The sequence below is a fragment of the Rhinatrema bivittatum genome, chromosome 7, assembly GCF_901001135.1.
Source record: "Rhinatrema bivittatum chromosome 7, aRhiBiv1.1, whole genome shotgun sequence".
Taxonomy (NCBI): Eukaryota; Metazoa; Chordata; class Amphibia; order Gymnophiona; family Rhinatrematidae; genus Rhinatrema; species Rhinatrema bivittatum.
The window spans coordinates 204,417,662-204,441,290 of NC_042621.1; the positions used below are offsets into that span (position 1 = coordinate 204,417,662).

The 23,629-nt window shown below is 40.5% G+C and overlaps 1 protein-coding gene across 1 annotated transcript; it reads left to right on the top strand.

Annotated features, from left to right (window-relative positions):
* The first annotated feature begins 1,223 nt into the window (after positions 1 to 1,223).
* CISD1 (CDGSH iron sulfur domain 1) lies at positions 1,224 to 14,292 on the top strand. Its single transcript, XM_029609775.1, has 3 exons — positions 1,224 to 1,392; positions 5,818 to 6,023; positions 14,130 to 14,292. The coding sequence occupies exons 1-3, from the start codon at positions 1,368 to 1,370 to the stop codon at positions 14,217 to 14,219; spliced, it is 321 nt and encodes a 106-aa protein (XP_029465635.1). The 5' UTR covers positions 1,224 to 1,367; the 3' UTR covers positions 14,220 to 14,292.
* Positions 14,293 to 23,629: the final 9,337 nt, after the last annotated feature.

Consider the following 23,629-nt stretch of genomic DNA (forward strand, 5'->3'; position numbering starts at 1 on the left):
AACTTCTATTTTGGATTGGAAAGCCAACCAGTTAGCCTTCTGGAAATTCCATCAGAATACTGGTTTAGAATTAATAAGATGTATCTGGAGCCTGATATGAATGCTGGCCTATGTTAACAGTTTGGAACTGGACTCCAGAGCTCTCCCTGTGCAGCAAGTGGGCGGCCATGCTTGCACAATTATTTTATGGGCTGGCATTCCCTGTCATTTAAATTCCCTTTGTATCTTCTAGGATCCTGGAAATCTGGAAGCTTTTCATAAAGATTATGAATAATTTTCACTGTTTTACCAAAAAAAACCCATGGAAACCTGGATCTTTTGGGTTCTCATAGTTTTCTGGTTTAAATATTACAGATGAAACTTATTCAAGAATTCTAAGCCCTCAGTGACACTGCACATTGTTCTAAGGCAAAAAAGGAAAATGTAAACGAAAATGCCTAATTTACTAAAATTGCACATAGATAACTGTAGTCTTTGCCTACTCATAGGCATTTTAGACTTTATTATAACCCTCTATCAAGGTGGTCCGGTTACCAGGCATTGAGCATTTTTCTCTGCAGGCCCTGCATTTTGGAATGTTCTTGATTCTTTGAGGATATTACTTTTTGTAAACATCTTAAAGTTTTTTGTATCAAGAGGCCTTCAGATCTTCAGTGAATTATCTGTAGTTGCAATTAGCTAAGATATAAATCTGTACAATTGTTTGTTCATTTTACTAATGTTAATATGTAAGTCACTTAACACGGTTGATCCAATATAGGCAGATGATAAATATTTTAATAAATATTCCCATATTACCACCGAAGATATTCAATGGTTTACAGATTTAACCCCCTTCTTCAGCACACTTGCCAATTAAAAAAAAAAAAAAAAAAAAGAAAGACCAGCAGTGCCTGAGCTCCATAAAAGTTCCACCTATGAAAAATATGTAAGATATACAAAACTGTCAGCAAATTTGAAGGATCACTGTCTGTGTATTTCACTCCTCTATTACTAATGTTCTTCCCGTTAGCATTTGTCTGGCCCTTATTTTTGTTCTTCTAATTATAAGCCTACAAGGTTGCCCATTTTGCGTTTATAGGAAAAATGCTTAGTACATACACCTTTGCTTTGATACCTCAACAAAACACTTAACTTCTTGATTCAGAGCCTGCTCCGCCCACTCGCATCATCTTCCTACTTTCAGTATCTTCGTGTCGCCTACGTCTGCACGCACCAGTACAACTAAGCGGGAAGACATCATTATCTGCCGCCGGCTTTTTGTCGCATGCTTGTGACGTTCGGCGTCACTCAGGCCTGCGCTTTTAGTGCCCTTCAGACGTTCCAGTGGGAAGCGGCGCGCTGCTGCTGGACGGGAAGCTGTGAGGATGACTAAACTCTTCGGGGTTAGAGGTAGGGGGTAACTGCAGCCCGCTTATATCGTCCTGCTGCCCAGCGCAGAATTGGAGGCTGTTGAGAGTACCGAATTATTGAGTGCTTCAACTCCGAAACTGGTGGTGTTACTGAGGGAGGATGAGACCGGCCGAAGGCTCTCTTCTGTGATGGCCTTGGCCGCTGTACCCCTCATTCTTCACCTCTGCCCCATCGACCTTCGCTACCGAATCTCTTCCTGCCTTCACTGCTGCTCCATCCATCTGAGCACTAGATCTCCTCCTTTCTCCCACCCTCGGCCTTTACCCTTACTTCGTCTTTTACTTTTTTTTAAAGCTTTTGTGGAACTCGCGGATCGCGCCGCTGGCTCAGGGCAAACGGCCCTTGGGCGCTTGGGGACCGAATATATTCTGATTAGTTATTGTAGCCCCTAAAAACCCAATTACAGTTATGGCTCCGTTTTTTTTATCTGAAAACATGTAGGCACCACAAACGGAGCAGAAATACGTTTTAAATGTATTAATTTTACCCAAAACATTTATTTTCTGACATAGCATTTAGTAATTTAATAGCAGAAAATATCCTGGTTTAGTGGACACCTGCTTAATTATTATTTCAGCCTGATGACCGTGTAAGTTAATCATTTATGTCAAAGTTCTACGAAATGCTTGAGCTGATTAATTGGAGAAATGCTTGGACTTATTTGAGCTGCTACATTATTTTTCCCATGGTACAAAATAAGATTTGAGATAATTCTAGGATAGTCTGATTTCTGTGGAGATTTGCTACTATGAACAATTTCTTGAATACCTCCGCCTTTTGCTCTAAAGTTCAAGTGTGCAGTTTCAGTAGATAAATGTTTGTCAGCACTGTTCTCAGCACTTCCTTTCAACTTAATCTTATTCCTTCTGCTCTGAGATTTCTTCTGCGTTCTGACTCCTTTTCTTCAGTTAAACCACTCAGTACAATTCCTGTCCTAGGTCTAGGTCACTTATTCTTCATCCAATACTGCCAACTTTGACAGGCAGAGAGGCATGCTGGAAAAGACTTTGTCATGCCATCAGATCTCTTAAGCCCTTAATCAGCTGTATTTTTTCTATTATTTTATTTTCTCTTTATTTTTCTATTTTCCTCTTTCTGCTATTTTGAACCATTGCAAATTTGATCCCTCTCCCTTATCTGGCAGTGCTTCTTAAGGGTTGGTTCTGGGTTCCCTATTCTTCATCTAACATACCAGTTGTAGTCCTTTTGTCTTCTGTCAGATTTCTCTGTTCTTACCCCTCTGGTAATTGTTCCTCTTTGTCATATATGGCTTTCTTCCCATATTTTTTTATTCTTGATTTCCTCCAAAACTAAAACGATGTGTTTCCTACCAAGCATTCTGTCCTTTGTCCTCCTCCTGGCTTTTCTCTGTTATTACAACTCTACAGTCTTCCAGCTCAGCAAATAAGCAGGGTGACATTTTCCATTCCTTTTTACCTCTTCACATCTTCCATGCATTAATAAAATGTTTGTTTCTTACCCTTAATGCCTGTCAATTTGTTATCCATGCTGAATTCACTTTGCCTTAAGTACTGCAATGCTATATTTGCTAGGCTTCGTGATTTGTCTTTTCACATACTTCAGGTATTTAAACTCTACAACTTGCTTTTTCTGTCTTCATGCATTTCTCCAACCTCTGCCCTGCTTGCTTAGCTGCATTGGCTCTATGTTAAATTTGTATAGCTTCAAGATCTTTGCCTTTTGCTTTGTGTCCTTGCTCTGTCCTGTCTTTCTTCATGTCAGCATTCCCCCACATGTTCCCTTAGTACTTCAAACTGATTTCTGCTCACTATTTTATGTACTTACCAATCCTGTTCCTCTTTTTAGGGTTTCTCTCCTTTTTAGCTCCCTATGTCTGGAATTCATTATCTCATAATACCCAGGAAGTACTAAATCTGAATACATTCAAATGAGACTGAAAACATTTTTTTTAAATGGCTCTTTATTTTTAATTGTCACCATGATTATATTGTTCCTGTTACTTGTGGTTATTGTAAGTCATTCTTGTGCAGGGTGCCATTTAGATATAGAATAAATAAAGGCATTTGTCATGCTATTCTATGGGAAAACTTTCCATTTATAGTTTATTCACTATTTTATGTTGTTTTCTATCGAGAGTGACTTAGAATGAAACAAACAAACGATACAGAAAATTAAAATGCGATTTTATTTATTAAAAATTTCTATACCGGTATTAGGAAAACCGTCATACCAGTTTACAAAGTTTCACAATATAAAATAAAAATCAATACAGACAGTATAAAAACACATCCTAAAATCAATCGATTTGTTACAATGTTTGTATAAAAGGCCTAAACAAAAAACATATAATACTAAAACATTCAACACCTTTTTTTATTTATTTTTTCCTCAACCTCTCTTAGCACTTATCTCCATATAGTGCTTGATTCACAAGTTACTGGTGCCTTCATTGAATATTTGTTGAAAAAGCCATGCCTTAACATTTTTTCTGAATGTTATTATGTTTTGTTTCTAATCAATTCTCAACCGGTAATTTATTCCAGAGTTTTGGGGCAGCAAGTGACAAAGCTCTTTCTCTCACTGACATCAATTTCGCCAAAACCATAGAGGGAATAGATAATAGGCCTTTATTGGCAGATCTTAAGTTTCTTTGGGGTATATATACCCGTATTGCGGCATTCAGCCATTCCACCTTCTCCTTGTGTATTGCTTTATGAAGAATACAGAAGGTTTTAAACTGTATACGTTATTCAATTGGTAACCAATGAAGGTCTTTTAATATTGGTGTAATATGTTCTTTTCTATTGCTACCTGTAAGTAGTCGCGCAGCGGAATTTTGCATAATTTGTAATGGACAGATTGTTGAATGCGGTAATCCGAGCAGTAAAGCATTGCAATAATCAGTTGATTGAAAAATTAATGCTTGCAGGACTGTTCTAAAATCTTTCAGTTTTAACAATGGTTTTAATCAACAGTTTATAGTATCCTTCTTTTGTCTTGTTTGCAATATGATTTTTGAAGGTTAATTCTTGGTCAATGTAGATTCCTAAATCTCTAATTGATGAAGCCAACTTAATTTGGAAATTTTCATAATAGAAAAACAAAGTACTTTTATGTGATGACATTTTTCTTTCTAACACTATTATTTCAGTCTTTGCAATATTAACGCTAAGTTTTAATTGATTTAAGAGCTGTTTAATTACATTCAGGTATAAAGAAGTTAATTGTAAAGCTTTCTCTACAGTATCCGTAATTGGAATCACTTTGAGCTAGAACAAGTGATTTGAAAGCTTAGGTACTGGGGTTTTGATTTGCGATACTTGGTGATATGAAGGATGTCAATTTTCAATAGTATGAGCAATAATACTACCAGTTTTCATCTGTATATAGCCTCTATAGTTGCAGATTGATAGTCTTAGAATTGGTTACCAACTCTTAGCAGGAAGTCTGAGAGAGTTTTCTGTCACTCCAGTTTGTTTTCAGTCACAAGTTGTCAGTACTGGGTATGTTAATTTTTTTTTTTGGAGAATGAAAGAGCCCCTCGGGCATATAATTATAGTCATGTAGTAACTTGTGTAAGTGAGAGGTTCCTAGTAATGTATAGTTTTATCACTCTAAATTGTATTTTTAGAAAAATAGTTCTTTAATGAGAATGTAACTTTTTTTTCTAAAATTCTTACAATTCCAGTGGAGGTGAAGCTCCTCTTTCAGAAACAGAAAATATTGCAGCAGTGGCTCTATTTAAAACCAGGTTGGGTCCATCTAACTATTGCTACCTCCTTTTCCAAATATGAGCTAACAGAAAAGGTAAACCAAAAAAGACAAATAATTATGACTGTGCCTGTAACTAAAAGGAAAACAGTGCACTGAGCAGAAAATGCATCAGAATCCAGTAGAGGGATAGGTGGGTCATGAAGCAATGCAAACTAGCTCTCAAAATAAACCGCTTTGTAGGTGCCCAGCATTGTCCCATACAGCCAAACACTACTTCATGGGATGAATTGCTAATGTAGCAAGAGCCAGGAGTAGCTTGGAGTAGATCTGGGATCTGTACATGGGACCACTGGTCAAGGTGTGGCCTCCCCTAATAACATTGAGGAGAAAAGTGAAAACCAAAAAGTTGAACCATCAGCACTTTGCTAGTTTGTTAATGTGGTTCTCCCTCTCATCTTGTCCATACAAAGCAAAACACACCTTCATTTTGCCACTGTACATATAAAAAGAAATTAACAAAGTAAATTAAAACATTTTTATTCTGGAAAACATTTTAGAGAAATCTTGCTAATGGACTACAGTTTTTCTCAATCATTTTACGATCAGCATATAGTTAAATTTATTCTTATGCTTATAACAACATACATTATCTAAGTATTCAAATTAAGTATAAATTAGTTGATTGCCTTTTTCTTTTTCTTTCTGCAGTTGAGTGGTTGGTTGCAATCTCAGTGACTGCTGGAGCAGCTGCTGTTGGTTATTTAGCTTACAGATCATATATCTGCAAAGGCAAGCGCTCCAAGTCCTTGGTGAACCTCCAGATCCAAAAGGATAACCCCAAGGTGGTTCATGCATTTGATATAGAAGACTTGGGAGACAAAGCAGTGTACTGCCGCTGTTGGAGATCTCAGAAGGTAAGATACTGGAAAGATTTTCATATTTTATCCAACTCACACATTATTTAAACTGTCCCTGAGATGACATATAGATGGTACATTGAATCGATATTACCATATCTGATCACTGTGATTGTCTTGCCTCAGTATGGTTTTTCTGTTTACATATTCTTTGAGAGAATAATTAGAAATTCTTTTAATTCAAACTCAGAACTATTACAGGACCTTTTACTTTTGGTAGTATCTGAGAAGATGAGATTAGGATTGCCACCTCATCCCAAATAAAGCAAACAGGTTGATCAAGTTCTGGTTTTATCCCATTGTATGAATAGATTTGTAATTCTGATTTTCTCCTAGACAGCCTAAAAAAATCAGCTATAAATCCATGCATATAGGTAATATGTTGAAATAATTCTGTTTTTAGATGACAGTCTGTTACGGGTTCAGACTGTGCACACTGGTATCCTGCCCAGGGGTTCGAACCTGGGGGGCTAATCTCATGTAAACACACACAATTACTGGAATTATACCTGGGGGCTTGAACTCAGAAGCTTATCCCCCCATACAAATAGCCACACACAAACTTTGATTCAGTACATCACAGTTGCAGGTAAGAAAGTAAGTTAATTTGAGCAATAGGAGGATAGAACAAATAAAATCAGATCATATAGAAAAAGTAATGATAGATAATAACAATTGCTATATAGATATAAAAAGCTTACATTTCCAAAGGATCAGCCATACCATCATGTCCTGGGTTCTCTCTACCCTTTCTTTCTCGCTGTCTCTCCTTATACACTACAAACACTTGCGAAAGCAGTGGCATTCCCTCCCTCTGAGTTCTTATCAGATTTCAGACACAGCTGTGTGGCCTTCATTCTCTCTCTCTCAGGCTTTAGTATAAGGTAATTGCTAGCTTTCTCATCATCGACTTAGTGGAATAACTAAATAAACAAGACTCTTGCCTGTTCATAAATGTATCACAGTGTAAGACAGTAAATAGTTCACTCAGAGATTCACCTGTGGCCTTCAAACTAGTCTGTGTCTGGGTGAAAACTCTGAATCCATATGGCCTATCCTCTATATACATCCTCCGCCAAAATAAAAAATGACTCCAACCCTGTCTGATTCAGAGCCTCAATACCTTCTTAAAAGGAAATCAGCTCTGTTTTCACAACTTCTTGTCCTCAAGGATTATCTCCATAGCTCAGAGTTAACTTTGTTTGTTTGGCCTGGTAGTTTCCTCAGTCTCCTTTGGACTTCCATATGAATTGGAATCTGCCTTTTTTGGATATGGAGCCATGAGGCTTCATTTGCAATTATCCATAGTTTTTTCCCTATTTTTATAACCTCATACAACTTAGCCCAGCCATTGTAGCAATCACAAACTGCTGCTCGCTCTGGAATGTGGTAACAAGGAGTTTAAACCTGGCCACTAGGTATTGTTGCTGAGCAGTGTCTGAGATCCCTTCGTCCTCCATCCAGATGCGGTAAACGCTGCTTCCACAGCATTCCCAGTGCTGGCTAGCAAAGTCCTGACTTGGGAATAAAACTTCTTTTCCTAGCATGTAGACAGATGGCCTCATAAACCCACTGGTCCTGCTTCCCTGCCAGCAGATGGAGCAAGCTGATGTCACAGTACATACAACTCTGCAGTGATCCCAGCCTGCCAGTATTCTCCATCTCCAGCAGATGGTGGATGTGCATCTCCCTATGGGGATTGCTATGAGCTTTTTGAAAGAAGAAATTTGAAATTCTAAGTTCAGTAAAAGAAAGCCCTGCTGTCCTATGGTGATTCCTAAAGGTCCCTCCCCCAGTTGAGAATTCCTGAGGCAATTTCATAATCCCTCAGAGCTGTGCCTTGGTCTGGTAGCTGGGTTTCCCAGTGTTGACGTAGCTGCTAGTTCAGCTAAAAAGGCAGTGGGTGCAGGAGGTCGAGTGCAGCGGAGATGGCAGATGCCCTCTTCCCCTGCAGCTGGAGACCATCTCTGTACTCAGCCGGTAAGTGCTGAGCTCAGGTAAGGTTTAAAAAAAAAAAAAAAAAGTTTTACCTGAATCAGAGACAATTAGAGGCGTTTAGGACTTCCTCTGGTCTCCATTCTTGCCACGCCATGCTGACATTCATTCCTGCTCCCATTGGAGTTGGGAACTGGGCAGCCTGATGGGTTGAGTGGCCCCCGGTGGGCTAGGCCCTGCACTTAGGCTTTTTTCTTGCACGCCATGTGGTAGGCCACGGTGGCCATTTTCGCAATCTCTTGTGCGTATTCTGCTGTCCTCTATAGGCCATCGGTGTGCACACACGTACGTTTGCTTTTTACGTGCACAAATGTTTTTACGTGCTTAACTTGGTACACAAGTTATGCGTGTGCCGTGCCTTCCCATGCTTTCTTCTAGGCGCTTATTTTTTGAGCACATTACATTTTTGAGCGTGAGCTGTTCCGATGCATGATTACTGAGCCAAGAACACGAAGAAAAGTCTTTTCAAGCCCACAACGAGTTATTCAGATCTATTTTTTTCTTCCTTTGTTAATCAGAAATTTACACATGCTGACTTCAATGTAAAACTTATTACTTTGTTTTTGTTCAATGTAAAACTTCTTTTATTCTGTTCTATGTAAACCGCTATTTGTAGCGATAGTTACTGTTCTTTGTGAACCGGGGTGATATGTATATTATACAGGAACCTCCGGTATATAAATTAATTTAAATAAATAAATAAAATACTGCAGTGGTGGCGCCGGTAAGCAAGACGCTTAAGTGTCTTCCTATTTGTGTTGCCTGTTATATTAGGGCTTCTCAGCCTGACCTGGTTTCTAACCTGTGTCAGTGCTGCTCAGATGCTCAGGGAGATTTGTCTTCCTTGCATTTTGCTAAGCCTGGCTCTTTCCATTATGATGAAGGGTTGGTCACGGCCTTGACTGGGGGGACGCCAGATCTTGGTTCTCTCTTGACTGGCTCCTTCGCTGACAAGGGCAGTTCTGTGGGACAAGCTCCAGTTTCTTCTGGGCTTGGTCTGGACCCGGCTATTTTTTCTTGGGTGTAATTTTTTCAAGCCTTAAAAGCCTTTTTTAGGTGCAGTCCTCGGCTTCCCCCATTTCTGTCCATTCAGACCCTCAGCCAGTGGCTCTTTCCTCTTCCAGTCCTATACTTATGCGCCGGGGCTCGCCTCGACTCCCTGCAAGTGTTCCCGACAGGGATCTGGATGACACTGATGATGAGGTCGATCTTGATTCCCTGGAAGATGGGGAAATTCCACCAGGGCTGGAACCATATTGAACTATGTTGCTGTTCTTTCATAGAGATGAACTGCTGATCTTAATTTCCCAGATCTTGAAACAGCTGGGTGTTTCTGGTTTGGATGCTATGGAAGAGCCGAAGAAGAATCCTATTTTGGTTTCCTTACATAAAGCCTCTTGTTTTTTCCCGGTGATGGATGCCAGCCAGGAATTGATTAATCTGGAATTGGATGCCCCAGAGGCAAATTTTAAAGGGGGTTGGACATTGGAAGGCCTCTACCCCCTGGATCCAGCTGTGAGAGAGTGTTTGCATTTTCCCAAAGTGGATTCTTAGGTATGTGCTGTGTCTAAGCGAATGACTATCCCTGTACAGGGAGGAGTGGCCTTGAAGGATGTACATGATAGAAAGATTGAGGCTATTCTTAAGCAAGCCTTTGAGGCACTGGCGATGAATTTACAGATTGCCTCTTTTTGTGCCCTAGTGGCAAGATCTTGTCTGCTTCTCTCATAGAAGGTAAATGAGTCTGGAGGGAATCCAGAGCAGTTATGGAGCCTGCTGCCATTGTTTGTTTTTAGTAGACGCAGGCTGTGATTTGGTCCGGACCTCGGCCAGAGGAGTGGCTTTGGTAATAGCAGCCAGCCGTCAACTCTGGTTGTGAAATTGGCTTTGGAAGCTGTGTCAGCTGACCAATCTTACCAAGATGCCCTTTAAAGGCTCATTCTTGTTTGAGAGCGAGAAACCGGCCAGTATGTGTAGTGAGTCTCCAGTGCCTCAATTGCCAGAGGATAAGAAACAGTTACAGAGCCCCTTTGGAATGAGGGGTCATTTCCAGGGTTCCAGGCATTTTCGTCCCTACAGATAGAAGACCTTTCAGCGGATCCCGCCTTTTGGTAAGTCTCAGTCCTTTTTGTCCCTGGCAGCCGAGAGGAGCAGGCTCAGGTGGTAGACCTTCCCGAGCTTTCCAATGAATGTCTGCCGACCAACCTTCCGGAACAGGAAATAGGGGGACGTCTCTCTCTTTTATTGGAGGTGGGTCGAGATCATGTTGGACTGGTGGGTCCTGGAGATGAAACTCGAAGGCAATGCACTGGAATTTCACAGTATTCCTTGGGATGTGTTCATGGTGTTCCCTTGCCACTCCCCGCAGAAGACGCAGCAGTGGAGTTCACACTTCAAAGGCTCCTCAGACTGAGAGCTGTGGTTGTGCCCACACCTCAAGAAATTATGGGCGATATTCCATTTATTTTGTTATGCCCAAGAAGGAGGGCTCCTTTCGTCCCATCTTGAATCTCAGAGGATCAACTGTTTAAAGGTGACTCATTTTCGAATGGAAACCTTAACGCTCTGTAATAATGGTGGTGCAGAGGCTTACCTTCATATTTCCATCTGATTGGAACATCAACGCTTTCTACGCTTTGCGGTGTTTGGGGTACCATTATCAGTCTTAGGCGCTGCCTTTTGGTCTAACCACCGCTCCCAGAACATTTTCAAAGATAATGATGGTGGTAGTGGTTGCCTTGCGAAAAGGAGGAATCCTGGTGCACCCATATTTGGACGACTGGTTGATTCAAGCCAAGTTTCAGGATGAGAGCCACCTGGTGACACACGAGGTGATCTCCTTATTGCAGGAGCTTGGTTGGGTGGTGAAATTGACCAAGAGCAATCTTCAACCATCCCAGTTGGTGGAATATCTGGGGATCCAATTCCAGAAATTCGGATCCCAAGATTGATGTCTCAAGTGCGTCAGTTGATGAACACAATATGCCCAACAGTGTTGTCCTACCTACGGGTACTCAGCTTGATGGCAGCTACCCTGGAAGTAGTGCCGTGGGAAAGGGCGCATATGCGTCCTCTTCAGTGCTCTCTATCTCGTGGGAACCCACAGTCTCAGGATTATGCGGTTGGGCTGGCATTCTTGCAGTTCAGCCACAGGCTGAGGAATCGAGCGGTTCACGTGATGTCTGACAACGTAACGACAGTGGCCTATATCAATCACCAGGGAGGAGCCAAGAGCCAGCAAGTGTCGCAGGAAATAAACCAGCTGATGGAATGGGTGGAAGGTCAGTTGCAGATGATCTTGGTGTCTCACATTGCAAGAAAAGACAATGTAAGAGCAGATTTTTCTCAGTAGGGAGAGTCTCGACCCAGGAGGGTGGGTGTAGTTAGCCGAGGCATTTCTGCTGATTGTGGATCGTTGGGGCCTATTAAAAATGTATTTCTTTATATATAGGGAACTCATTCTTTCTTTTTTCTGCCCTCCTCTACCTGGTCCCTCTGTGTGGGAGGAATAAAACAAAAAAAAAAATACGAAGGCAAGGTATGTGAGCAGGGAACCATGGTAGGCTACAGAACTGTGACTAGCCGGCTGTAGGAGTTCCCCTGGAGGTGGTGAACACCGGGGGAACTGGGTAGGGAGGAGTGTGAATCCCTAGAAGTCAGTGATTTCAGTGTGTCTTAGGTGAGTCAGCAGTCTGCTCACAAGCGATCCAGCTCAGGGGGCTGTTCATGAAAATTTGGTGAGTTACAATGCTGTTTTGTTTCAGTTGTTGAAATGAAATTGAGATTTTTCATATTGACCTGTCAAAACTTGTTTCACTGTATATTATTTTTCTCACTCTATAAAAATTAATTTGAATAAAATAAAAATAGGGGAGAGATGAGAAGCAAGGTCGTATGGCTGTAGATGCTTGGTTGGCGGCTCGAAGAAAAGCTCCAGCATTGTTGACGGCCTAGCACATGTTAGGGTCTTGGTCCGGCTTTCCCCTATAGGCCCAACGATGACCCTTCTACACTAGAGTAAAGGGGAGGGGGTTGAGCTAGTAGTTATCTTGACCCCAACTGCCCTTGGGTACAGCTAGGCCCAGCAGTATCCCATTGAAGAAGGATCCAGAGGAAGGAACTACAAGCAAAATTGGGCAACCAGGGTCCTCGGACTGGACCTGACAAGGGGTCCCATGGGAACCCACCCCATGGGACTTGTTCTGGAGTTGGTGCTTGTAAGATGCCAGGCCTTCTGCACTGTCTTGTTCAGTTGTAAAGTGAAGATCCCTGGAACAGATGATAGAAAAGAGCAGAGTTCCTAAATGCCCAAGAGATTCCCTCTGGGCCAAGGTGTAACTGGCAGCTTCAACCACTCTATACTCTGGGGAAGAGGAGTGATCTGCAGGTGAATCTGAACTGAGCATGAAGGAAGGGGCAGTGCTTTTCGGAGGAGGATAATTCCTTGTTTGTAAGGCATCCCCCAGGGAATGAGGAGGCCTGCAGGAACCTTTCCTTTACACAGTGGCCTTAAACTGTTTTGTTTTTTTGTTGGGGTTTTTTTTTTTAGTTTTTTTTAATTTAAACAAAGCGCATGCATGAACAGATAAGTAATTGGAATACTGAAACATCAAACCAATACATAGGTGACTGGAGGATACATAAATTTGTTTGGAGAAGATGACACCAATTAAACAGTAGCTAAATTTTAGATGCCTAGGCAACCACGCCATATATCATGTAATAATTTACATAGTTACATGGGTTAAAAAAAAAAAAAAAGAGAGAGACTCATGCAATCCAGTCTTCTTTCAATTGTCTAGAAGGTCTATGGTAATCCAACAGGAGGTGAAACATTTCTGTGCATATGTAGCTATTTCTGAAACACAGAGGAAAGAAATTCTTCCCCAAGTCCAAATATGACCAGTTTACTGATGAACTAAGAATTTAATCAGTGCATTTGGATGTCTATCTGCAGTCTTGGTTTAGCAAGTCATATTTATATTTATACAGTTTTTGCAGAATATAACAGCTGAAAACTGTGCAATATATGTTAGAGATTTTGTATATTTAAAAAACCGTTGCTGTCTCTTTAAATGTATTTATAGTAATTTCCTTATTGTCTTCATATGCGTCATTTTGTGGAAAGCTATCTGGTTAACACACTTAAAATGTTCTTTTCTGCTGAGCTCCAACTAAAGCAGCTGGCCATTTGTTATAGTTTCAAGGGAATGTGATTGTGAAATTAAAATAAGCAATCAATGATATAGTATTTTATCCATTTTGTTTAGTAAGTTATTTTTAAAGAGATCTGCTTCACTACTTCTATAATAGTTTGCAATTACTGTCATTTAGTTGCTTCTCAGTAGGTCAGGACTGATTGTGCCATTTTGTTTTATTGTGCATGATCAGTTTCCCTGAGTATAGCTGTGAATCAGCTGTGCAGTTAGAACAAGTCTGCCCTATGGTGTTCCACTTTTTTTTTTCAGTTTGCCTCCTTTGCAGAATTTATTCATTTATTTATTACTTGGATTTATTATCTGCCTTGTTGAATATGAAATAAACACAAAGCAATTTACAGCATATTAGAAATAGCAAATAAGAGATTAATTGCAGCTTCACAATAAAAAGGTGTAAACAATTTAGCACAGCAGTAAAAATATATTAAAGTGTGTTCTTATACCAATTGTTCCAAAATCTATTCCTTAACTAATCTGACCAGATCTAGTATTCAAGGTGACCAAATGCATGCAAATATGTATCCATAAATATTCATTGTGGCTATCCTGAAAACCAGACCTTTTGTGGAAAGAGGTAGTCAAAAAGGGTAACAGGTCAGCAGTCATTCCTCCCATTCATTTCTTCTTTCTGTCTTTTTTATTTTAAAGATTTGAGTATTGTACCTTAATTGGAGTCAACTCTAATAGGAAAATCTATAAAACATTTTGTTATTCTACCAGTATGATCCATGTTAATGTATAGGATTCTAGCTTTTATATGTCAATTTGAGATTTTATGTTTGTTTTTTGAAAACTGTCAGAATTGCATTGATTTTTTTTTTTTTTTTTTTTTACCATGTCATTTTATCTAAGTGTGTGTTCTTTTGTTTTTTGTGTTTTTCCCTTCAAGTTTCCATTTTGTGATGGATCTCACACAAAACACAATGATGAAACTGGGGACAACGTGGGACCTCTGATTATCAAGAAAAAGGAAGCTTAATCCATGTGCTTCTGGGATTCCCAAAATGTGACCTAAATCCTAAAGTTGCCTGTATATTTCTAACTACGTGAAAACATTTTTATTTCACTGAGGAGTTTAGATGTGGAATACCACAGGTCATATATTTTGTGACATTTACATTACTTGTTCAAACACTACGGTGTACATAGTATGTTTGTTTCTAAAGAATAGTTAATTGTCAGTTGTAAGTAATGTTCTCTCTTGTAAATTAATGCATATATATTAATTTCTTTGAAACAAAAATTAAACAGGTTTGTAATCTGATCTGTACATTAAGGTTGAAGTAATAAAATTAAAAAAAACATAAATGTGCCATCCTTATTATGAACTGTTGATCTCATTGGTTGTTTCATATTATGGAGACATGGTTTTATTTTTATTTGATTATGATTATTAGTAATATAGTTGTACTAATTTTGATGTTTTCTCTCTGGGCCTGTTTCTTCATCCCTAATGAAATCCTATGCTCTAAGCCGCATCCACACTGAGAAAACTTTGAGTACTGTGTGTCTCTCTCTCTCTCCTCCTCCTTCTTCAGATCTCCATTGATTTGGGGAGGCAGGAAATGGTGACATCATCTCTACATTACTTATTTTGCATAAGTTTTCCTTTCCCTGCTTCAGTTTAGGAGAACAGTTATTTCTGAGATAATGGTAAATCTGATGCACATGCTGAAAACAGCACTCAGAAGTCCAGCTCCAATTTGAAAATGAAGGTCCTTTGACAATAGCAGTCACTATGCTGGGATTGCATTTCATTTTTTTAAATTTGCATTTCAAAAATATTTTCTTTGAGAATATCTTTAAAAACAAAAACAGTAAATACATTGCACCATAATAAATAAAAGCAGAGGTGTTGCTAGGTACCTAAAAGATCTGGGGCACAGACCCATAAGCTGTCCCCTTCCCTCCCTCTGAGATTTTGATAATTAACTATCACAGTCAACAGCTTCCCCTCTCCCCAGAACAATTCTGTAATCCACATAAGTGGGTATCTCCCTTTTAAATATTACATTTTAAATTATCTCTGTCTTCGTTCTCATGCAGTTGCCACCAGGAAATTGTCCTATATTATCTGTGAGAGGGAAATCACCTAGCGAGTTCGATCCCAGCAGGGGTCTCATGGCTCTCTCCATACCTACCTCTTACTTCTGTCCATACAGAGATAGGACATCCCTGCTCATAAAGCAGGAGACACCACTATAAACATTTTGCACCATTGTCACAAAGTGCTAAGCATGTAAGTCAGTAATATCTCTAGTCCAAAAATTCTTCTATGCATCAAAAAAACCCCCAAAAAACAACCCTGGCTAGTTTCAGCTGTTTAGTAAAATTACCACTTTATTGATTGATGCCCTTGAATAATTTAAGTTCTCTTGGGAATAAAGTTTGGGGTCTATACAGGAGAGGACAGAATTCCAATATAAACCAAGTTCTACAGTACCCTGTGTTTAAGAAGCTCCCTCAGCAAAGGATGCAGAGGTGAAATGGGCCACTTCCTTACCATTCGTCATAGAAAAATTATATTCAAATTCTGGTGTCACCTCATAGTAACAGCTACATATTCGCATAAATCAGTGCAACCCTACACAGGTGCATACACAAACTTATTTATTGCTCTTTGGGGCTGGAACCTCCCATCGGCTAGCTTTTTCACACTTGCTCTTTCTCCCAAGACCGGATCCTTTGTAGTTGGGGGAAGGTAAACTTCCAGGACCCAATGTGACAGGGGTGACTTCTTCACACATTCCCTGATGTGTGCAATTTCCCCTGGGGAGAATGGTTGTCCCTGATGTGGGTGCCGTGAGTACAAAATAAATACTCTGGAGTCACTTTACTGTTAAGTGATGATGAATGGCACAAAACCTAGATCGCAGCACCTCAGAATTCTCTTATCCAGTTATTACAGCCTTTCTTCTCTATCTGTTCAGGACTCCCTTATATCGGGACAAGGGAAAACAGCCTCTCTTGGGTTAAGATGAAGTAGCCCTCCTAGATGGGTAGGGCTTTTTAAGTTGGGCAAAACACCATCCAAACTGTCAGATGGGTGTCCCCGATTTATTGTTTTCCTTTACTCTTGGTTAGGAGATCTTTTATTTTACAAAGTCTCTTTAGTACTGTCTCGCAGGAACTTTGATTAAGGATCCCCTTTGAAACAAACAGTTCTCTTCAAATACAAAGGAAGGTGCAGCCAAACTTCCTCCTGGCTCTACTAAGGAAAATTTTCTTTCCCCAAAAAGGAACAGAATCTAAATAGTCCCCTCCTCACAGCTGGACACCACCACTTCAGGGGTGTATCTTCCCTATCCCTGGGCTGCCCACCCACAGGTTCCCCCAATCCCTGTGGGCAAGACAGGCCCAGGTGTTCAGTGGCTCTTTAATAAAAATCTCAAAATCCCTGAAAATTAGACCCAGAGGGAGAATCTTAACCAGCCAGGTTGTGGACTGGAAAAAGAAACCCCTCCCGACTCTAGTCAGGATCCACAGGCTGGACTAGCCTGCTTTTGCTGACTGGGCCTGTAAAAACAACAAAAAAACTTCTCTACTACTCGCCAGTTTTTGAAAACGTTGAGGGACTGCCCCCTCTACACTAACCTACTCTCTTGCTAGCTAAAACAAGGGCTCACCTAGCTCTTACTGGTAACGGGACTGGTGTCCCTGTCACATCAGTAACGTGTAATATTTCAAAATCCTGCAAAAAAAGTACTCAGTATCTATAACAAATCTGACATACAGTAACACTAACTACCACACTCAAACAGTAACAACCTGCCCATGATAGGGCTAAACTGCAAATATTACATTGACCTTAAAACACCAATACACCTATAAGGAAAACAGAACAAGCCAAGCTACACACTAGCAGAATCCCTCACCTGTCACACATGCAGAACACAGACAGACCTGCACCAAATACAGAACAGAGAGACCATAAAATAGAAATAGAAACATGCAAACACTGAACTGGAATCAGCAATAAGCCAGACCTTGTATACAGTTCAACAATGGAAAAACAGGAACACCACCATTCCTCATTAAACATTAAATACAATCAAGAAATATAAAAAATCTCCCAGCTCATGAAGCGAACATTCAATAACTTAAAATGCATACAAAAATGTTTTTTAAAAAATTACCAAATACCAACAATATTTTAAGAGTGGACACATCAGATAACACTCAATTTAAAACAAGGATTAAAAAAAAAAACCCAACCTCTGCTCTCCAAGATTTCCTACCCTGACATTGGAAGAGGGCACACAGACTAAATTTACACTCACTCATGCACACACACTCTTGCACCTGAGGGCATTCTTGCACACACACGCATAGGCTGTCTCCCCCAGTATCTCTCTCTCACTCACACACACGCTCACTTTCTATCTCACACATGCACAGGTTCTCTATCAAACATGAGCACAGGCACCCTCTTTTCTTCAGCCACAGGCTTTAGGGGAAATGCTGGTGGCCCCACGGTGCCTCTTCCTTGGTCTCCAGCTGTAGGAAATGCCACCAGATGCAAGAAAACCCCAGTGGGCCCTGTAGGGCCTCTTTGGCCGTCAACTTCAAGGAAACACCGGCAGCTATACAAGGCCTCTTCTACTCTGCTAGTGGTTGACAATACTTAGACTGAGATAAAGTGCCCAGTGCCAATGCCACCTCTGAGTGAAAGGCTGGGATTTTATGACACTGAAGCTCAAAATGGTTTGCCACCAAAGTTTTGGGATATGTTCTTATGGCAAGGGGCACCTATTTTGCTCCAGGGCTTTGTCTTTTCGTTGGGCTTCACATGTTGAGAATCTTGTACATTGCTTGCAACTTTAGTTTTTCCAAAGATTAAACAGATTTTTGAGCAAAACTTTCCTTATCATTCTGTTACACCAGACCAGCCCAGACTTGTGGGTTATCTCCACCTACTTGCAAATAGAGACAGAAGACACACCCTTTTTCAGTGGCATCATCACTTGGTATATAGGTTTGCAATGTACCAGCAATAGTCAGTATTTCTCTATCTCCAGCAGATGGTGGACACATGCTGGGCTAGAGAGTACAATTTCTTGGCTCTCAGGTCCCTGGCCTTTAGACCTGGTCTCTAGTGGAGCTTGCTCACAGGTCAACAACCTGCATGCAATTTTCCGTGGTAGAGCAGGATCTTGGCTCTTAGGACAAACAGTGTTTGTGATTGTTCCTCTAGTGGAGCAGGCCCAGATCATTGCTCCAGTGTTCGCTTATGAGCCTTGTTGAGCAGAGGCCTGGATTTGTGACTCCTGGATTTCTTGTAGGCTTGGTTGAGCAGCATCAGATAAGTGATGCCCGGTTTCTCTTCTGGGCCAGGTTGAGCAACTTCAGGTAAGTGACTCCTAGGTTTCCTATAGGCCTGGTTAAGCAGGACCTGGCAGGTGGCTCAGAACCCCATGTGCAGCTCCCAGGTCTCCATTTGAACCTGGTTAAGACTTGAAAGGTTGGGTAAGGGAGGAATCCCCCCTCTACCTGAGACTTGTGGGGATGGGTCCTCCTCCCCCTTCTGTTCTCTCCCCTCACTTGGGTTTAATTCCTTTACCTCTGGACTAATTTATTTATTTATTTTTAGATTTTTTTTTTATACCGGTGTTCCTGTATGAAATACAGATCACATCGGTTTACATTGAAACTGAACATAAATTTTTTGCCTAGAGGCATTACATAGAACAAGGTTGTGGAACTTGGAAAAGGGTAAACTAGATCAAAATTAACATTGTAATGTAAACATATAAGCTAACAAGTCTCATTGAGCAGTATAAACAAAAACATAAAAGCAAAACAGTAAATGTCACATGAGACCTGCAGCAAGAGAATGGATACAGAGTTGAGTAGAAGTATAGAACCTGGGGAATGCGATGATGAGGAACTCTTGCTGGCTGTAGGGGAAAAAAGTGCTTATGGTCCTGAAAAAGCTTGTTTAAAGAGCCAGGTTTTAAGTTTTTTTTGAATGTAGAGTGGCAGATCTCTAGACGGATATCTGGCGGGAGCGCGTTCCATTGAATGGGGCCAGCAGTAGATATGGTATGTTTCTGAAGCGAGGATTTTGTTGAGGGAACATGGAGAGTGCCTTTATATGCTCCTCTGATGGGTCTAGCTGAAGAGTGAGGACGTAGTTGGGTGCTTAAGTGAAGTGGGCTAGGAAGCAGCAATAAAGCTGTTTTTAGCAAAGAAAAAAAAATATAGCCAGCTGTGCTCCTTCAGCAGCTGCCATGACAGAGTTTTCACTACTGCATGCCTCCATCCTCAGGTTATTCCTTTGGGATGATGCTATGGATCACAAGACAGGGCAGTAGATTTAAAGTTTGAGGCCCATCTTAGTAAGTATTCCTTTTTAAGATTACTGTTTGGTCAAGGTCCAAAAGGGCTGAGTCCCAGTGCTTCACAGGTTCCCAGAAAATGGTGTCAGCTAGCCTCTGGAAGGTCTGAAGGCTCAGTGGCCTGGGGGATTTCAGAAGAGTCAACCAAATACTCATCTGGCCTGTGGAGGGGCAGTGGTTTTCCTCTCTCCCCTCCCCACAAGCAATTCTGGTGAGCAGCCAGTTACAGTGGCCCTACTATCAGTGATTCCTCACTGCTTCTGGCCATTGGTAATGGTTATATTATGGGATGAGTGGTCCCTAGAGATTGCCACTTCTTTGTTACAATGCCTTGATAGTGTTTCCCGGTGTGTCGACCTCCAAGAGTGGACGATAAAGACTACTCTGGGGAAGATTTAGAGTTTGATTGTATTTCAGTACCTCTCAAGCCTCATGGCTTATCTTGGTACTCCTATTTGAGGTTCTGAAAGAAAAAAAGCTCAGTCAGAAGGGAGTCGTTGAATGTCATGGGATGCCCCAATGAAGAATGTCCATGAAGCATGTGGAGTTCCTTTCCACCCTGGACCTTTTGAAAGCCTTTGTTGAATTCCCATCTGGGCAGATCTCTAGAGATTCTCTTGTCCCTTGGTAGGTTTATTTTATTTTATTTATTTATTTATTTAACTTTTTATATACTGCCTATCAATATTCCTAGGCAGTTTACAACCTTCATTCACAGTTAAAAAAGCATATTAAACAGATAAGTTAAAAGAATTTGAACAAAATTTAAACCAAAAAATAAACATAGGTGATATAAACATTGTAATGCTGTATGTAGCCCCAAAGGTCTTCGATCCATTAATCTTTGCCATGCCTCTGTCACACTCTCCTATTGGCATAAAATTGTTAACTGTCTTCAGAATACTATATGCTTGTTTGAAAAATAAAGATTTTATCATCTTCTTAAACTTAAGTAGGAAACCTTTTTTAAGGGCCAAAGGCAAAGAATTCCATAGTTGAGGCCCTTGGACATGAACTAGGCGGTCATGAGATTCAAGTCTAATCAACCTAGAAGCAGGGACATCACGCAGGCACTGAGTTGCAGATCTTAAGTGTTGAGTTGGCTGGAATAGTTTCAACACCATGTTGAAACTAGATGGTGCTAGGCCATGCAGTTCTTTAAAAACTAGCAATAATATTTTGAATTTTATCCTTCAAGCTATCAGAAGCCAATGAAACTGAGCTAGTGATATGTTGCCCGATGGTAGTCCCTGAAAGAATGAATGCAGCAGAGTTTTGGACATATTGTAGTTCTAGTAGGGTTATTTATGGTAAATCTAGATATAAGGAATTAGACATAAGACATAAGAAGACATAAGAACATGTCATACTGAGTCAGACCAAGGGTCCATCAAGCCCAGCATCCTGTTTCCAACAGTGGCCAATCCAGGCCATAAGAATCTGGCAAGTACCCAAAAACTAAGTCTATTCCATGCTACTGTTGCTAGTAATAGCAGTGGCTATTTTCTAAGTCAACTTAATTAATAGCAGGTAATGGACTTCTCGTCCAAGAACTTATCCAATCCTTTTTTAAACACAGCTATACTAACTGCACTGTAACCGCATCCTCTGGCAACAAATTCCAGAGTTTAATTGTGCGTTGAGTGAAAAAGAACTTTCTCCGATTAGTTTTAAATGTGCCACATGCTAACTTCATGGAGTACCCCCTAGTCTTTCTATTATCCGAAAGAGTAACAAAACAATTCACATCTACCCGTTCTAGGCCTCTCATGATTTTAAATATCTCTATCATATCCCCCCTCAGCCATCTCTTCTCCAAGCTGAAAAGTCCTAACCTCTTTAGTCTTTCCTCATAGGGGAGCTGTTCCATTCCCTTTATCATTTTGGTAGCCCTTCTCTGTACCTTCTCCATCGCAATTATATCTTTTTTTAGATGCGGCGACCAGAATTGTACACAGTATTCAAGGTGCGGTCTCACCATGGAGCAATACAGAGGCATTCTGACATTCTCCGTTTTATTCACCATTCCCTTTCTAATAATTCCCAACATTCTGTTTGCTTTTTTGACTGCCGCAGCACACTGAACCGATGATTTCAATGTGTTAGTATAGCTGTGTTTAAAAAAGGATTGGATAAGTTCTTGGAGGAGAAGTCCATTACCTGCTATTAAGTTTACTTAGAGAATAGCCACTGCCATTAGCAATGGTTACATGGAATAGACTTAGTTTTTGGGTACTTGCCAGGTTCTTATGGCCTGGATTGGCCACTGTTGGAAACAGGATGCTGGGCTTGATTTGATGGACCCTTGGTCTGACCCAGTATGGCATTTTCTTATGTTCTTATGTTATCCACTATGATGCCTAGATCTCTTTCTTGGGTAGTAGCACCTAATATGGAACCTAACATTGTGTAACTATGGCATGGGTTATTTTTCTCTATATGCATCACCTTGCACTTGCCCACATTAAATTTCATCTGCTATTTAGATGCCCAATTTTCCAGCCTCACAAGGTCTTCCTGCAATTTATCACAATCTGCTTGTGATTTAACTACTCTGAACAATTTTGTATCATCTGCAAATTTGATTATCTCACTCGTCGTATTTCTTTCCAGATCATTTATAAATATATTGAAAAGTAAGGGTCCCAATACAGATCCCTGAGGCACTCCACTGTCCACTCCCTTCCACTGAGAAAATTGTCCATTTAATCCTACTCTTTGTTTCCTGTCTTTTAGCCAATTTGCAATCCACGAAAGGACATCACCACCTATCCCATGACTTTTTACTTTTCCTAGAAGCCTCTCATGAGGAACTTTGTCAAACGCCTTCTGAAAATCCAAGTATACTACATTTACCGGTTCACCTTTATCCACATGTTTATTAACTCCTTCAAAAAAGTGAAGCAGATTTGTGAGGCAAGACTTGCCTTGGGTAAAGCCATGCTGACTTTGTTCCATTAAACCTTGTCTTTCTATATGTTCTGTGATTTTGATGTTTAGAACACTTTCCACTATTTTTCCTGGCACTGAAGTCAGGCTAACCAGTCTGTAGTTTCCCGGATCGCCCCTGGAGCCCTTTTTAAATATTGGGGTTACATTTGCTATCCTCCAGTCTTCAGGTACAATGGATGATTTTAATGATAGGTTACCCATTTTTACTAATAGGTCTGAAATTTCATTTTTTAGTTCCTTCAGAACTCTGGGGTGTATACCATCCGGTCCAGGTGATTACTACTCTTCAGTTTGTCAATCAGGCCTACCACATCTTCTAGGTTCACCGTGATTTGATTCAGTCCATCTGAATCATTACCCATGAAAACCTTCTCCATTATGGGTACCTCCCCAACATCCTCTTCAGTAAACACCGAAGCAAAGAAATCGTTTAATCTTTCCACGATGGCCTTATCTTCTCTAAGTGCCCCTTTAACCCCTCGATCATCTAACGGTCCAACTGACTCCCTCACAGGCTTTCTGCTTCGGATATATTTAAAAAGGTTTTTACTGTGAGTTTTTGCCTTTACAGCCAACTTCTTTTCAAATTCTCTCTTAGCCTGTCTTATCAATGTCTTACATTTAACTTGCCAACGTTTATGCTTTATCCTATTTTCTTCTGTTGGTTCCTTCTTCCAATTTTTGAATGAAGATCTTTTGGCTAAAATAGCTTTTTTCACCTCCCCTTTTAACCATGCCGGTAATCATTTTGCCTTCTTTCCACCTTTCTTAATGTGTGGAATATATCTAGACTGTGCTTCTAGAATGGTATTTTTTAACAATGACCACGCCTTTTGGACATTTTTTACTTTTGTAGCTACTCCTTTCAGTTTTTTTCTAACAATTTTTCTCATTTTATCAAAGTTTCCCTTTTGAAAGTTTAGCACGAGAGCCTTGGATTTGCACACTGTTCCTCTTCCAGTCATTAAATCAAATTTGATCATATTATGATCACTATTGCCAAGCGGCCCCACCACCGTTACCTCTCTCACCAAGTCCTGTGCTCCACTGAGAATTAGATCTAAAATTGCTCCCTCTCTCGTCGGTTCCTGAACCAATT